The 16,410-nt window shown below is 45.7% G+C and overlaps 1 protein-coding gene across 1 annotated transcript in view; it reads right to left on the reverse strand.

Annotated features, from left to right (window-relative positions):
- Window positions 1-5,468: 5,468 nt before the first annotated feature.
- LOC126471349 (prostaglandin D2 receptor) overlaps window positions 5,469-16,410 on the reverse strand; it is a 406,995-nt gene continuing 396,053 nt past the window's right edge. The window contains exon 4 of the mRNA XM_050099470.1: window positions 5,469-5,807. Within this exon, the coding sequence (XP_049955427.1) occupies window positions 5,469-5,807 (339 nt within the window). The remainder of the gene's footprint in view (window positions 5,808-16,410) is intronic.

Raw genomic sequence — 16,410 nt, forward strand, 5'->3', positions numbered from 1 at the left:
ATTCAGCTTTTCTTTGGTATAGAAATTGTGTTGTAAATTCTATTATGATACATTAGAGACACTGTAACATGTGTAGAATTAGTATAAGGCAATGATGTTGGATATACATCCTGTGCAAAGTTCTGATGGAAGTATTAGTCTCCTATGGAAGTAGTCAAAAGTATTTTTAGTAATGTGAAACTTCTACTGAAGACAGCTTATGTTTGTCATATTATTTTTGTAGCTGTGATACCTTACAACTCTCGTTATACACACCATGCAATAGAAATGCCATTATTTTAGCAATATTACAGTATCTGTAGGCAGAGTGACCATTCCTAAAAGGAGGAGGAAGTGTTCTTGCACTCAGCACTGATATACATAAAGAGAACAATAATTTACAACATTCATAGACCTTTCATCTTAAATCACCAATTTTCTGTAAAACTAATTTAACAAACAAATTCTCTTGAAAGCAGTATGATGTTTTCAGAAGCAGTTTGTGTGCAGCATACCAGTAATTTTTATGCCAGATAATGGAAAATGTTAAAATTTGTACATGATTCTTACACTGTCTTATTTATTCCTTCTTATATTTTGTTACAGTTTTTGCCATACCCATAAACTGTAAAGGCTATTATCAAACCACCTCTTTAAGTACAAAACTGTTGGCATTTCCACATACACAGTACATGTTGGCACTGCATATTGGTACTGATCAGTACTGTAATCAGCAAAGTTTTTCTAGCCATGACATGGCTTTGCATTTTTAAAGCTTAGATATTTCATTTCATTTTACAAAAGTGGTATTATTTAATTTGTTAATAGATTCAGCTGTTGCAGCAAATTTGCATTATGTGACAAGCACTTGCTGTCCACTGTTTTGGCTGTTTAACCTGGCTATCATCAAAGGACTGACATCTCTTTGACAGTGCTCAAGTCACAAAAAGAAAAAAAGGTAGACTGTGGTGGAAAGGTTCTCAAGTTCATAGGAAAATACAAGTCATCTACACAGTACATATCCAAGTAATGGTACAAAAAAGAATCAAAGAATACAGTCACTGCTGCTGCACTCCATTATCTGAACAGTTTGTACATTTATCAGTAATTGTGAACTTAACTTACTGAATATTAATTGCACTTTAAATGTCATACCATATAATGACAAGCATAACATATCTTGTATATCTCAATAATCTAATTATTGTATTTTAGAGCAGAATGCTGTTCTTGAAGCAATTCCAATCAATCATAAATTTCCACATCAATACTGTCCATCTTCACCAATACACCGCACCGTGCATGTGGCACTGCACAAATAAACTGAACCATTACGTGATGAATCAGTACCACCTCTCAGTGATCAAAAAAATGTGAAATATAACCATCTGACAGAACTAAAATTCATGATGTCTGATATAAGTGCCAAAATCAACAGATCCGATGTTCCGCAAGTGAATTCTGGTGGTCAGAGTTTACTACACTAACCTGGTGTAGCAAACTGAAGCAAATGTTTGATGGTCATCTTTCAGCTAGGCTGTGTTACTGTGGTCTACCAAGAGAGTGTAATGGTACTACAGTGTTGTTCAAAGGTAAGAGAAAACCTGAATTGTAATTGAGCAAATTAAGTACAACAACTCAAGGGAAAGTATACTGGCCACATACCATTTTTGTCGAGAAGTCACTCCACCATAAAATGAGATGGAAGACAAGACATCAAATAATAAGTATAACAGCATTCGACTTATACAGCATCGAACAGGCTTGCGCTATTATACAGCAACAATTTCCGTATGGCACAGGTCACAAATGTATCAGTTCCAGATCATTATGAAAATCAAAGCATGCAAGGGATATGTTCACAATTTCATAAAAAAAAGAGTCAGTTCCAATGTTGGTGCTGACTTTTAACACATGAATTATTGAGAGATGAAGAGAGTGAAAACAGTTAGGACTCACAAAGAATTTCATAAGAGCAGTGAGGACTATACATGATGGAAGTACATCTAAATCAATGAGTAGAGATAACTGTAAAGCCTTTAGTCCTAATGCAAGTATTGGGATTCACATCTAGTTTGATTTTTAAGTGGGAATACTCATTGAAATTTAAAATTTTGTCTGTCACTGTAGCCTACATTGTTTTGAATAGGTGTAACTGTTGTTAAGTTCTAGTCTCCTGGTCTGCCACTCTCCTTTTGTTTCAGTTCCAGGTCCCTTAGTAAAGCAAGAGCCAACTGCATTGGTCAAATCAATAGAGTAACAGAATACCCTATAGCAAACATGAGATATTCCTGTCGACTAGACAGATGACAAACCACGTCCAAACAATCCGCCGATTACCCGCTAAGAGGTGGTTTTTTGGTAGAGGGGTGGATGTCACAGCAGTCTGCTTCGTATAATCTGCGAGATAATGACAGACTTCTATCCTTTATGTAAGCTACTCTCAATCACCGAATACCCTGTTGAGCACAGAATAGATATGTATCAGAAGAAAACAATGAAACGTGTATGAGTGTATGATTCGGCCAAAAGTTTATAATTACTAGGTGTACGTGTGATAGATGCTTCAAGAAGAACTTTCTGTGGAGCTCGAGTTCTACTGTGAACGAGCAGAATGAAGAGATAGAAATGACATCACAACAGTACAACGTAATGTATCTTGTCATACAAATCCACTGTACTCGCCGCGCATGGGGTGGTTACCAGTAACAAAGCATTTCTGTGGTTTGGCTCCGATTACAGATAAAACAAAAGAGACGTGGATGATGGTAGAAAAAAGTACGCAACTGGAGCGACATTTGTATAACTGTTGAATGTTAAAAAGAGAGACCTTATAGTAAGAAACTATTCTTATTATGTTTGGAGAAATGGAATTTCGCGCGTGTTACGTGAGAGTAATATTTTCCGGCTGGCTGTAACCAGTCGGGTATATGGCCATAAGTTTTATTTTATACCATTAAGAGAATTAAAACACGAAAAATTCTGAAACAGTTCGTAATTTAATAAAAAAAGATTAACACTAAATGCTTGAAAACAGTTATGAAATAAAATTGTAGTAACGCACTTGATTGATTGCTGTCGTTCTAAAATTCTTATAACTTCCTTATGTGTCCTGACACGAATCAATGATACTGATCCTATGGAAAAAGTGGACATGATTTTTCTCGCAACTGGACCAAGAATTGTATAATGATAAAGGAGGAAAGGCAGCTGTGACTAATAGGTTTGTTTTCAATTTCTTCGTGAAACATACACGAGTTTAGCCTTAAGTCCGACTAAAGTACTTTACATTAAGGGAAAATTGTCAGTTGCAGAGCCAGAAAGAATCAATTTGTGGCTAACATGTGAGGACAACAGTAACAAAATTGGCAGAGGCGAAAAGACGATCACTGAATAGGAAATTGTGTGTCACAAAGGAGGAGGAAGTGTTCTTGCACTCAGCACTGATATACATAAAGAGAACAATAATTTACAACATTCATAGACCTTTCATCTTAAATCACCAATTTTCTGTAAAACTTGCGGAACCATATACAACCGGTATATCGTTAGAGGTGGTTTTGTACGCATGCTGACGCTCTTACGAGTACTGAATCGGCTCATGGACAACTTAACATAAGCGCAAAGTTATTTGTTTTCGCATTTTCTAACCCGTTGTATTATTAAAGGGGTTATTATACTCGGCATGTTGACTTTTTTTTATAATCTCATCCTTCCCAGAGATACATATCTTCATAGCGCCAACGTCAAGAGTTCGTTTCACTTATCCCACTAAATCGCTGGGTGATTACGGAGGTAACGAATTTTTCATTTTTACGTCTTTCACTAATAGGCAACACAGAATTTTGGATGGATCGCAAATTACTTTGATTCATGTTTCCTTACGTTGCGTCTCAGCGGTCACTGTCATCACATCTGTATATGTGGGGAGCAGATCTAAGGAGCACACCAAAATGAAATGCTGTAACGAACGGGATTAGTTAGCACGTGACGTCATAAGAAGGTATAAAGTAACAGAGAAACAAAAATATAGATGCAACGTATTCTGGCAGAGGGTACCGTGGATACGAGAAAAACTGCAAATCGTGACGTCTGCCTGAAATCCTACGAAGAAACCACAAAGTGACACTATAGTTATGTACGGACGTAGTACCACTGGCTCTACCCGCCAATAATATCGCTGCCCTATCGCAGCAAGAAAAATTGTATCTTCGTCAGATGAGTTCTCAGTAGTACGCGCTGTGAGCTACACGTTTTGTGTATGCGCCGTGAGAATAAAGGTATTCATAGTAAGTGACGGGAGTGCGAGTGATTATTTACCGTCGTAATTACCACGGCCGCTCCCAATTACCTACAGTTACATTACAGATTATCAAACCAGCGGACTATAAAGACACAAATTTAATGTCAAAATAAAATGATACAAAGATAATAATTTAATCTTTTTGTGTCATTTTACGTTGGCACTAAACTTATTTCTTTAACACCCAGTTGGGTTGCGGCAACTGACTATCTCAGTTAGATGTCCCAATATTCCGTTTAACACTTTTCTGTACACTGTACGGTACGCTTTGACAAGAGACGTCGTATCTATAATTTTTGTTTCTTCATCACGGTATCTCATGTGCTCACTGGATCTGTATTTTGTACCATATCAATTTTGATGTGCTCCTTGCGCGTATGCCGACTGTCGAAGAGCGTCGTAAGAAAAACTCGAACGATAAAATAATTTGGCATCTAGGCAAAACCCTTTACGTAAGTCCTACAAGCGATTATTGACTCCTTTACTAATTTTCTATCCTATATTGCGCTACTAATTTCAAATCCTAACGATTCACTCTATTATTAGATTTAAAAATGGCTGTAGTTATAGCACTTTGTTTACGTAAGTTAAGCCCTCAAAACATTCTGAACATTTATTTGCGAAAGGACTGGCGAAAATATCTCGGATGGAACGGTTCACGCGGATCAGCAACTATCTCAGGATATACTGTTTGCACACGGAACAGTGTCGTATCTCCGACACACTAATGAAATAGGCATATTAAGAAAAGCGCTACTACTCGCATTGGCAATACACGTTACACAGCAAAGTCGAGGACGTCGATAATTACCAGTAGCTGCAATACGCATAGAAGGCGCCGCTATTCGTAGCTTCTGGCGAGATAATATGAAAGATTAAAACACGAGAATGGAACATCGAGTTACCGTTGAGAAAATCACGTTAAAGGAAGCTTTTCGCTGTTTCCTAAGGCTCTTAACAGGGGTTTCGCACCCGATGTAGCAGAAAACAAACAGGCAAGAAGAAGCCGCACCCTGCTAACAAACACCACGAAGAATTGTAATAGCTCACACTCGCGAGTTTCAGCGATGCGATTCTCGTTACAGATGCGAGCTCGCAGCAGTAGGTAGAGCTGGTTTCCTCACTGCAGGTGATGAGCCAAAGACGTGTTTCCAGCTTGCTGCTCACTAAGATTCGCAAGGCGCCCTTAGACAGCCGTGGGCTGCGGCACGGGCAGCGGGGGCGGCGGCGGTGGGGGCGGCGGCGGGGGCGGCGTGGCGGCGCAGGCGAGGCTGGGCCGGCCGGCGCTGGAGGCGGGCTCGTGGTCGGTGAGCGCGAGCGACGCGCTGGCCGTCGCCGTGCTGGTCGAGCAGCGCCGGAAGACGCGCTTCAGCAGCCCGGGCACGCAGGTGCCGCGCCGCCGGTGGCGCAGCAGCACGTACACGTACGGGTCCAGCATGAAGTGCAGCGCCAGCAGGCACTCCGCCACGTCGAAGAACAGCTTGTACCGCGACCCCTCCACCAGCTGCGTCATCGGGATCGACATCTGGAACACCGGGGAAACGGGGTCTGCAGATGTGAACCGCACTGACAGGTTCTCGAAAACTGACAAAGGTGAGCATATCCGGAGGTGGGGGTGGAGCGACGGGGAGAACGCCGTACGATACGAGGTGTGTGCCAAAAGTCGTAAAATAGATTTTTAAAAAATATTTATTAACAATATCTGTAGGTCGTATTCGTGTCGGGTCTTCGGCCGGATCGTATCGTCGTTTGGACACGATATTTCGGCGGTCCGTCTTCGGGTGAGTAGGCCGTCGCACTATCTCGCTGGAACTGAAATCGGACACTTTTTTCCTTCTTTCTTTATTGTATTTCGATGCCTCATCTGTGGCGGGCTGGCAGCAACGTATGCGCTGCTCTTCAGCCGAAAGACATTAATTATACAAAGGAAGACATCTGAAGGAACAAAAAGGAGAAAATATGGTGTACATATACATAAAAAAGGAGGAACAGTACGGAAGCGAACAGACAAAAAGCGGGCGACTGTAAAATGCAGATAAAAATCGTAAAAAAATGAGTGCACACAAAACAAAACCACACACTGTATCGTAAAAGTATCGACGGATGGCGTAGCACGTAACAATCACTGGCAATAACACTACGTGCAAGTCCGGCACACAATTAGAATAGCAGCTCTCGACGCACAGGAGAACGGCACCAAACGCGACACTGGCGTACTACACTGATGACGATGACCAAACAGAGAGGATCTGCCAGGGGCGTACAGACGAGGGGGAAGGAAAGAAGGGAGGGAGGAGAGGGAGGGGGACGGGCGGGGGGCGAGCCGAAGAGGAAAGGACGTGGGAGGGAAGCAGTCGAGGAGGGAACGAGGAAAATCCACTCTGGGAGAAGGAGGGAGAGCGAAAAGGGGGCCCAGGGGTGGAGGGAGAAACAAGACAAGGTTACAGTTGGAAGGAAGTGTACGGCTCACGGCGAAGTTCAACATCCGGGAGGGGGAGGTGCTGCAAACTGCCCTGATGAAGGAGACGGAGGGTTCGGAGGTGGAGAGAGCGAGGGACACAGCGATAGAGGTGCGGCATCGGGCGGGGGGTGGAGAGGAAGGAGGAAACCGGGGAGTGGGAGGAGGGGGGGGGGGAGGATCGAGCCTGTAGACAGTGCAAAGGATGCGGAGATGTTCAAGGAAAAGGAGGAGGTGGGGGAAGGGAATGAGGTCGTACAGGAGCTGCGTAGGGGAAGAAAGGAGGATACGGAAGGCGAGGCGGAGTGCGTGGCGTTCGAGGATTCGGAGGGCCTTGTAAAAGCAGGTGGGTATGGAGATCCGGGCAATGCTGGCATAACAGAGGATAGGACAGATGAGGGATTTGTACGTGTGGAGGACGGTGGAAGGATGCTATCCCCACGTCCGGCCAGACAGGAGTTTCGGGAGGCGGAGGCGGGAATGGGCTTTCTGCCGGACGGTCAGGAGGAGAGGGGTCCAGGTGTGGTGACAGTCGAGGGTGAGGCCAAGGTATCTCAGGGTGGGGGTGAGCTGGATGGGGCGACCATAAATGGTGAGGTAGAAATCAGGGCGATAAATCGTACACGCCGCAGCGGCTCCTATTTTGCACCGACCGTGAGTGCACCGCGCGCGCGCGAACGTAACTGCCCACTAGCGACAGGCACAACAGAGTACCAATGGTGTAAGCTTGCAGAAACAACAAATCGATATCAAACACTACTGACAGTTTTGATAACCGAAACAGGGACTGTTGTTTCTTAGTGTCAAATAGAACAGGATTCCAAGACTTACTTAAAAGGATACCCCTTATCTCTGTTTATAATATTGTCAGATAGCCAGATTTCAATGGCTTCTTTCACTACACAGTCCAAATACCGCGACGCAGGGGCAACGACTTGTGACTCATCGTATAACATTTTATGTACTTCAGTAAGACAATGTTCTGCCACTGCAGATTTTTCTTTTCAGAAAGCCCGGGGTCTACAAGATCCCTTGCCATTGCGGGAAAGCCTGTATCGGACAAATGATTCGTACAGTCCGTGATCATTGCGTGGAGCATATTGGTCACGGGTGTTTATTTCAGCCAGAAAAATTTTCAATAGTGGAACATTGTCATACTGAAGGACATAAAATGTTGTACGAGTTCAGTTCCTGTGAGACAGTGCGACTGCCTACTCACCTGAAGATGGCGGCCAGGTGGACCGCCGAAATATTGTGTCCAGATGACAATATGGTCTGGCTCAAGATCCGACATGAATACAACCAATTACAACAGATAGCGTAGTGGCACAGCTACAAGAGCGCCATCTGTGTCTACCCTTTAATAGGGAATGCTCACAGCCAGAGGACTCAGTGTGGTGCAAATGTGTGAAGCGAGCAGACAACGATGCCACGAAGACGCACTCGTGCTTCCGACAGCCAACTGAGCGAGTTTGAAAGGTGTCAAACTGCGGCCTTCGGCCTTACGAGTGGCGAGATGATCTTTTCGGAGAATTGCCACACAAGTTGGACGTGCTGCGTCAGTTGTGCAACGATGCTGGTATCAGTCATCGCGTGAACATTCTCACACCTGTAGGCGAGGTTCTGGACTTCCGCGCAGCACAGAAGCCCGCCAGGATCGTCGTACTGTAAGGGCAGCAGTGGCAGATCGTACAGCTACCACAGCACAGATAAGAGGGCTTGTGAGCCCAGTCTTGTCTACACGAACTGCTGCGAACTGGTTATTAGCACTCGGACTACGGGCACATACACCTCTGGCCCATCTTCCACTCACACCACATCATCGACCGGTGTGGCCGAGCGGTTCTAGGCGCTTCAGTCCGGAACCACGCGACCGCTACGGTCGCAGGTTCGAATCCCGGTATGGATGTGTGTGATGTCCTTACGTTAGTTGGGTTTAAGTAGTTCTAAGTTCTAGGGGACTGATGACCTCAGATGTTAAGTCCCGTAGTGGTCAGAGCCATTTGAACCAATCATCGACGTGCACTGCTCGACTGGTGGCGTCAGGGGGTCACTTGGAAGGCGGAATGGCGCGTAGTGGTCTTTAGTGATGAAAGCAGATTCTGCATGCACCAAAGTGATTATCATTTGTGGGTACGATGTAGACCTTTTGAGCACTGTCATGTAGAGTGCATTCGCTCAAGACACACAGGGCCCCACCCCAGGCGTTACGGTCTGGGGTCTGATAGTCTACAACTTTCGTTCACCTTTTGTATTTGTAGAGGGAACCCTAACCAGCACTCAGTATGTCCAGAATGTTTTTAGACCCATTCTTTTGCCTTTCTTGCAAGAAAAAGATGTGTTGTTCCAACAGGATAATGCTCGCCCACACACTGCCAGTGAAACTCAACATGCTCTGCAAGACGTGCAGCAACTTCCCTGGCCAGCATAACCTCAAGACTTGTCTACAATCGAGCACGTGTGACGTATGATGGGACAAGAAGTGACCTGTGTGACTTATCAACCGATAGCTTTTCAGAACTACACGAACAGGTCCAGTAGGCGTGGCATAACGTATCCCAAGACAATATTCGCCATCTGTAGGGTCGATTGGATGCCTGAGTCTGCGCCCGCATTGCCGCCTGTGTAGGCTACACCACGTATTAATATGGGTGTTTCAGCATGGATAGATACCTGGTACCTCAGAACTGCTTGTGCTGTTGATCTGCAAATGTAATTGTATGCACTGTTGCAGCAGTAACTACTGAGTAAGTTTGGAACCTCTACAGAGATGTACTATTTTTTCCGGCAGTGTACTTTTTCCCTTGACTCTTTCATGCTCGGTAGACCCCACTGAAGGCCTCGACGAGAGTCTCCTTTAAAGATATCACAGCCGCTTTGGCAGCCTCGATGCTGTCAATGGCGTCCTTTGAGTACGTTCTTCACCGAAAGGTATCCGGGACTGTAGGGTGGCTGCGGCAGCGCTGTCGCATTATGCTTCGCCAGGAACTCACGGACGCAGAGGTATCTGTGGCTGGGCACTGTCGTGATTCAGCAGTCAAGTAGTGGTGATGACTTTTCACATGCAGGTGACCCTTTTCTGCAGTCTTTCCAGAGAACACCGACGCAGTAGGCAGCGTTGAAGGTCTGTCCTTGTGGTACACACTTCCTGCGAATCACACCCTTGTCGTCGAAAAAGACAATCAGCAGTTTGGATTCGTTCATCCTCATCTTCTTCTGCTTCGGGTAAGCCGTGATGTGCCATTCTGCACTCTGGCGCTTCGCCTCTGGGTCGCAGTGAAATGTCTACACTTCATCACCGGTAATACATCTGTTCAAATAATCCGGTTTAATTCCGACAGGTCCCTTAGTTCACTCGCGATCAGCACTCGACTGACCTTTTGCTCGTCCGTCAACAGCTCGCAAACCGGCTTAGAGCACACTTTTTGTGTGTTTAATTCTTTCGTAACGATGCGATGCACAACGGTTTTCGGAATGTTCGAAGTGTCAGCTAGCAGCCAAACACCCATTCGACACTCAGCATTCAATAACCCATGCACACGAGGCACAGATTTATCGGTTTGGCTTCTTGATGCTCGTCTAGAGCGGGGTCATCGTCCACCCCTTCCTGACTCCGCTTAAACTTCTTCGTCCACCTCGTAACTTGCACAGACGGCCGGCCGGTGTGGCCGAGCGGTTCTAGGCGCTACAGTCTGGTACCGCGCGATCGCCACGGTCGCAGGTTCGAATCCTGCCTCGGGCATGGATGTGTGTGATGTCCTTAGGTTAGTTACGTTTAAGTAGTTCTAAGTTCTTGGGGACTGATGACCTCAGAAGTCCCATAGTGGTCAGAGCCATTTGCACAGACGAAAGAGCTGACTGCCTGTAGGCTTGTTTGAGTAGTTCGTAAGTTTCACCAGCTTTTTTGTCGAGTGTTGTGCAGAGCTTGATTGCCCAACTTTTTCTGGAAATTCTACATGTATACTCTACGTCTACATTGATAGTCTGTAAATGACATGTAAGTGCCTGGCAGAGGGTTCATCGAATCAGAGGGGCCATCAAACCACTATGCTTCGCCAGGAATTCACGGACGCAGAGGCATGTGTGGCTGGGTATTGTCGTGATTCAGCAGCCAGGTAGCGGTGATGATTTTTTACATGCGGATGACCCTTCTCTGCAGTCTTTTCAGCCTTTTCAGATTAGCCGCCATGACGTGGTTTCAGAAGAGGAGTGTACTAAATCAGCGATCCTGGCATCACAAGCTACCACTGCTCCCCCCCTCTACACGCACGCACGCACGCACGCACACACACACACACACACACACACACACACACACACACACACACACACCTATCCTTTCCATCTAAGCTGAATGGCTCGAAAGTATTGCGACTTGTCGGGCTGCAACAAAAAATTATGACTTTTGGGACACACTTTGTAAGCCGCTTGTGTGGAATAAAGTTCTCGAACTGGCCCTCTGTAGGTTGTTGGCACAGATACTCTCATCGGACAAAATACGGGGTGAGCATGAAGTCTTTCCCAGATTACAAAAAAATTATTTCTAAGGAACTATTTTAGATGCAGTAATGCAGTTTCTTGCAAAGGTAGCTTAACTCGAAGTTTTCTGTGGATACTTCCACATATCGATGCAATTTTCTTTCCAAGTGCTGGCCTAACTCATGAAGTTCTTACGGACACACTTCTACAGATGCTCTGACAGCATCTGATTTCTTTTATCTCTCTCTCGATACATTTAGCGTAATATAGGAGTGCTGCTGTCACAAAGTCGGCTAACTTCAACGATAATTAACTCGGAAACGGCTCAACGTATCGACTTTTTTTCTCAACAATTACTTCTCAGCACGGCGTCCCATGCAACACCCTTACAAGGTTTTCAGACTGTTTCTGACCACCCTGTATATTTTCATAGGCGTTCTCTCTCTCGTGTGCCAATAAAACAAGGCACTTCAAATCAAATGCACACCGGAAACCTTTACGACAAATGTCGCTCCTGTGGCATCAAGATGTTTAACGTATCCATTTATTACAAAAAGGCACGTGTTTGAAAACTTGTGACAGTTACAAAGAATACGTAGACGTAAACGTGTCTTTGCTGAACCTAACAAACAGTGTGTTTTATAATTTCTGTTACAGGCCTCTAGGGGTTGTAAAGAGAACTTAGTAACGTGTTGTTAGGGAACCCATATCCGGAAATGTACCGTTTGCATGTAAAATAAATTTGAAGATCGGACCACTCTCAAATATGCACGTACACTGCGATGATAAGGAGCTCTGACTTGTATGCTTGATGGGAGCCCTTGCCATGGGCAATGTTTCAGTACTCGTTGCCGGGTTCTCTTGTATGTGACGAGGGACGTCCTGTTCAAACTCGAGAGTGCGGCCCGTCTGTGAAGCATCACAGTCAACCTTCCTTGTTATCGATGCACCATTTTGTCTCAGCCGGCCGAAGTGGCCGTGCGGTTAAAGGCGCTGCAGTCTGGAACCGCAAGACCGCTACGGTCGCAGGTTCGAATCCTGCCTCGGGCATGGATGTTTGTGATGTCCTTAGGTTAGTTAGGTTTAACTAGTTCTAAGTTCTAGGGGACTAATGACCTCAGCAGTTGAGTCCCATAGTGCTCAGAGCCATTTGAACCATTTGTCTCAGCCGTTGCTGTAGTCGGACGAAAATGGAATGTGATGTAATAATTACAACAGTGACCGAGGACGGCGCCCAGTTCTCATATTGCGTGAGTACTGTGAAGCGGGAGATTTGAAAGCGATTCGATCTTCAAACTTATTTTATATCCAAACGGTACATTTCCGAATATGGGTTTCCTATCAAAACTAAACTACCGGAGAAAAATTAATACACCCTTTTAGAGGTTTTCAGTTCATTCAAGATTTATTGCCGCACGAGTTCGTACGGAATACACGAAATAATTACATTTACATATCTATAGCAGAAGCTCTTCTGAAGTACGACGTATCGACCCACGCTGAAACACCATATTGGTATGTAGTGTAGTCTCCACGGACGGCAATGCAGGCGCTGACTCTGACGTACAGTCGACCGAGCAGATAGCGAATATTGTTCTGGGATACGTTATTCCACGACTTCTCGACCTGTTCACGCAGTCCTGCAAGAGCTGTCGGTTGACGAGTCGTACGAGTCACTTCTTGTCGCACCATGTCCCACACATGCTCGATTGGAGATGAGTACGGAGATCGTGCTAGCAAGGAAAGTTACTTCACGTCTTGCAGAGCACGTCGAGTTTCACAGGCAGTGTGTGGGTGAGCACTAACCAGTTGGAACTACACACCGCCATCCTGTCTGAAAACATTCTGACCGAACCGAGCGCTGGTTAGTGCCCTCTTCAGAAACAACAAAGGTGAACGGGAGTTGTTGACTATCGCATCGAGGACCAGTGTGTGTTTCGGGCGAGTGAACTCTGTGAGACAGCGCTCACCAGTATGGCGTTTGCGCAAACGATCATCAGTTGCGTGCAGGCAGAATCTGCTAAAGACCGTGGCGCGCCACTGTACCTTCAAGTGATCCTCTCACGGCACGAGTCGAGCCGTGCTCGTCGATGCAGTGGCGCGAGTGGAGGACGGGAGGGGCTGGAGGTGTACCTCCCCGTAGTCCCGCTGCTAATAACCAGTTCCCAACACTTTGTGTTGACACATCTGGGTCCACAAGCTCTCTGTACAATCTGACACTGCTGTCCTTACAAGATGACGATTCTGGCTGGCGTCTGTGCTGTGCGGAAATCCAGAACCTCGTCTACGGGTATGAGAACGTTCACGTTATCACTGATACCAGCAACGTCACACAGTTGATACAGCACGTCCAACTTGTGTGGCAGTTTTCCGAAAGGACCATCCCGCCACTTGGAAGGCCACAATTTGACCCCTTTCAAACTCGCTCAGTCGGCTGAGGAAGCACCTGCGCATCTTCCGGTTGGCTGCTCGCTTCACACGTTTGCACCACACTGAGCCTTCTGGCTGTGAGCATTCCTCATTAAAGGGTAGACACAGATGGCGCTCTTGTAACTATGCCACTACGCTATCTGTCAGCGGACGACGTTGAAACCATTATCAGTACATCTACTATCCCCCAGGTGGCATACGCCGTCGTCGGATCAAAACTGACGTCGTCTTTTCAGGAGTACTAATTTTTTTTTCTCCGGCAGTGTATATCTACTAAGTCCCCCGCTACGTCCCCCTACAACCTGTAACAGGAATTGTGAAACACTCTGTATTGTCAGAAGCTAATGAGAAACTCTCCAGAACCGAAAGAAGAGCCTGCGTTTATTAATGTTGTCTGTCAAACAAGTCATATGAGGAAGTTTTTTCTGTAAAGGCTGCACATGGAGAGCGTAAACGGGGTCAGTGGTGAAGGGCAGCACTTGCGCGCTGAGTGATGGCCCGCGGGCCGGCCGCTGCTAAGTAAACTACACATGTCACGCCGCCCGCCGGCTCCTGTATTTCTCCGTCACTTGTGCACTCATCTCGCTTCTCGGTGGGCGCCAACTGCACTTCTCATTTTTTGCCGCTCGCACCATCTATTTCCAGTATGCCTCACATGGCCGAGGAATACGTGCAAACGTACCAAGTAACAGAAGTCTCGTCGTCGCTCAGTACGGATGCGTTTGCGAAAATATTGATAGGCAGAATTAGTTGGAAGACATCGGAGCTTTCAGCAGTCGTTGTAGGTGAGGTGCTGTTACTGCGGTACGTCGCGTCGTCTTACACTTCGTGGAGAGGCTGCTGTGTAGAGGTGATACCGACATGGAGGCGATATCTGTCGATTGCAGTACGACTGTCATTTCAATAGGTGCTACGGCTTGGCTAGGTGAGCATCGTGCTCTTGTTGTGGTGGACTGTATTAGTAATGATGGTTCTGTGATTACTAGTCAGCAGCCATTTCGCATTCGGATCGAACATGACCGACACGATCCTGTTCCTGATAGAAGGACTATTCGAGTTTGGGTATCTGACTTCAGACCATCAAGTTCTGTACTGGAAAGAAAATCTACTGGCCGACTGCGGACTGAAACAACGCCGGGAAATGTGGCGGTTGTGAGAGCGTCCGTCCAGTAATCTCCAAAGCGTTCAGCACTTAAACAGGCAGTTGCCCTCTGACTGTCTGATAGGAGTGTCTGAAGATCCCGCACACAGATCTTCACATGCACCTCTAGAAATTCTGAGCTGTTTCCTAGACGTCTTCTGTCTTTGCGAGGGAGGACGACTGTTCAAACCCGGTTTTCATGGTTTCCCTAAATCGCTTCAGGCAAATACCAGGATGGTTCCTTCGAGAGAGCACGGCCAACTTCCTTCCCCATCCTTCCCTAATCCGATGGGACCGATGACCTCGCTGTTTGGCCCTCTCTCCCAAATCAACCGACCAACCGATCTTCGAGAGGAGATATCACCTGGCTATCAAAGTCACCCAATTTATCACCCTGTAATTTTTTTCCTTAGGGACACTTCAAAGCTCAAGTGTACAAACATCGCCCCATATCCCTGCAAACACCTAAGGACGCACTCACCCTGGAAGTGGCTGCCATTTCACCGGAGATGACACAAACTAGGAACAACTTCCGGGAAAGGCTTCCTCAATGTGTCAATAACAGAGGACACCATTAACCGGACATAATTTTAAAAATCAGATAGTGTTCACAAATGAAAGTGTTTTCTCTATATCGTTGTTTGTTTGTAGTTACTTTTTGAAATACAGCAGGTCTTTTTGTCGGACACTGCATCTGTTTACAGTTGTTCTTTAAGGTAAGCGTTTCTCTTTCGTTTTTCTTCGTGCTATCCCTTCATACGAGGTCTATAGTTTTGTGTAGCTACATTTCTCACGTGTGATACGTTCTTATGCCACCCTGTGAGTAACTTGAGTTCAGTGTGTTAGCCGTTCAGATTTATACGAAGTATGCTCAGATGCGTATGAGTACGATCGGGATGCCCTTTATGGACCCTCAAAAAAGTGTACAGGGTAAATATCAACATTTGATACAAACTACACCACACAGTTCCATAGAGAATAGCAATAAAAGGGGACTAATGAATGTTCGTAACGTTTGTTCCTTTTTTTTTCTCTTTATCATTGTTTCATCCTTCTCGACCTACACAAGCGAGGGTTGGGCTGCGAGTGGTAACATATCCGCTCTTCAGCGAGAGAGATTAATGAACAATATTAAAGTGATTTAAAAACTTTACATGGTGATAATATTCTCTCGAGCTTCCAGCCGCGTCAAATGGTTTAAAATCCTCTAGCTTGCGGTAGAGTACTTCTCTGCCTGTCAAATGGTGACTGTCTTCTGCTTGCTGCTACCGCCCTTACATAGCCGCGCTGCCTTCTGTGACGTCACTGGTGCTCGCTCCAGCGCCATAAAAGGCAATGTTCTCGTTGCGCGCCCGCCGCCTACGCTTCAACCTTTCGATGACCGAGTCCTCAACCGTGCTTAGCAGCAGGCCGCCGTCTTTACTGAGGGTGTTGTCACAAAATTTTTATCACGATTGCTTCTTTTATTACGCTATCGCAGAAATTATTAATCCGTGTAATAACAGATAAGTACTCTGCTGAAAGCTCTTGGGTTTTAATCCTTTCAGACAGGAATTTTTTTCTGGAGGAAGGGAAATGTTTCCATGTGGTAAAGCTCTTAGGTGGCTTTTTAATGGTTCT

This window comes from Schistocerca serialis, chromosome 3 (assembly GCF_023864345.2).
Source record: "Schistocerca serialis cubense isolate TAMUIC-IGC-003099 chromosome 3, iqSchSeri2.2, whole genome shotgun sequence".
In the NCBI taxonomy this organism is placed as follows: Eukaryota; Metazoa; Arthropoda; class Insecta; order Orthoptera; family Acrididae; genus Schistocerca; species Schistocerca serialis.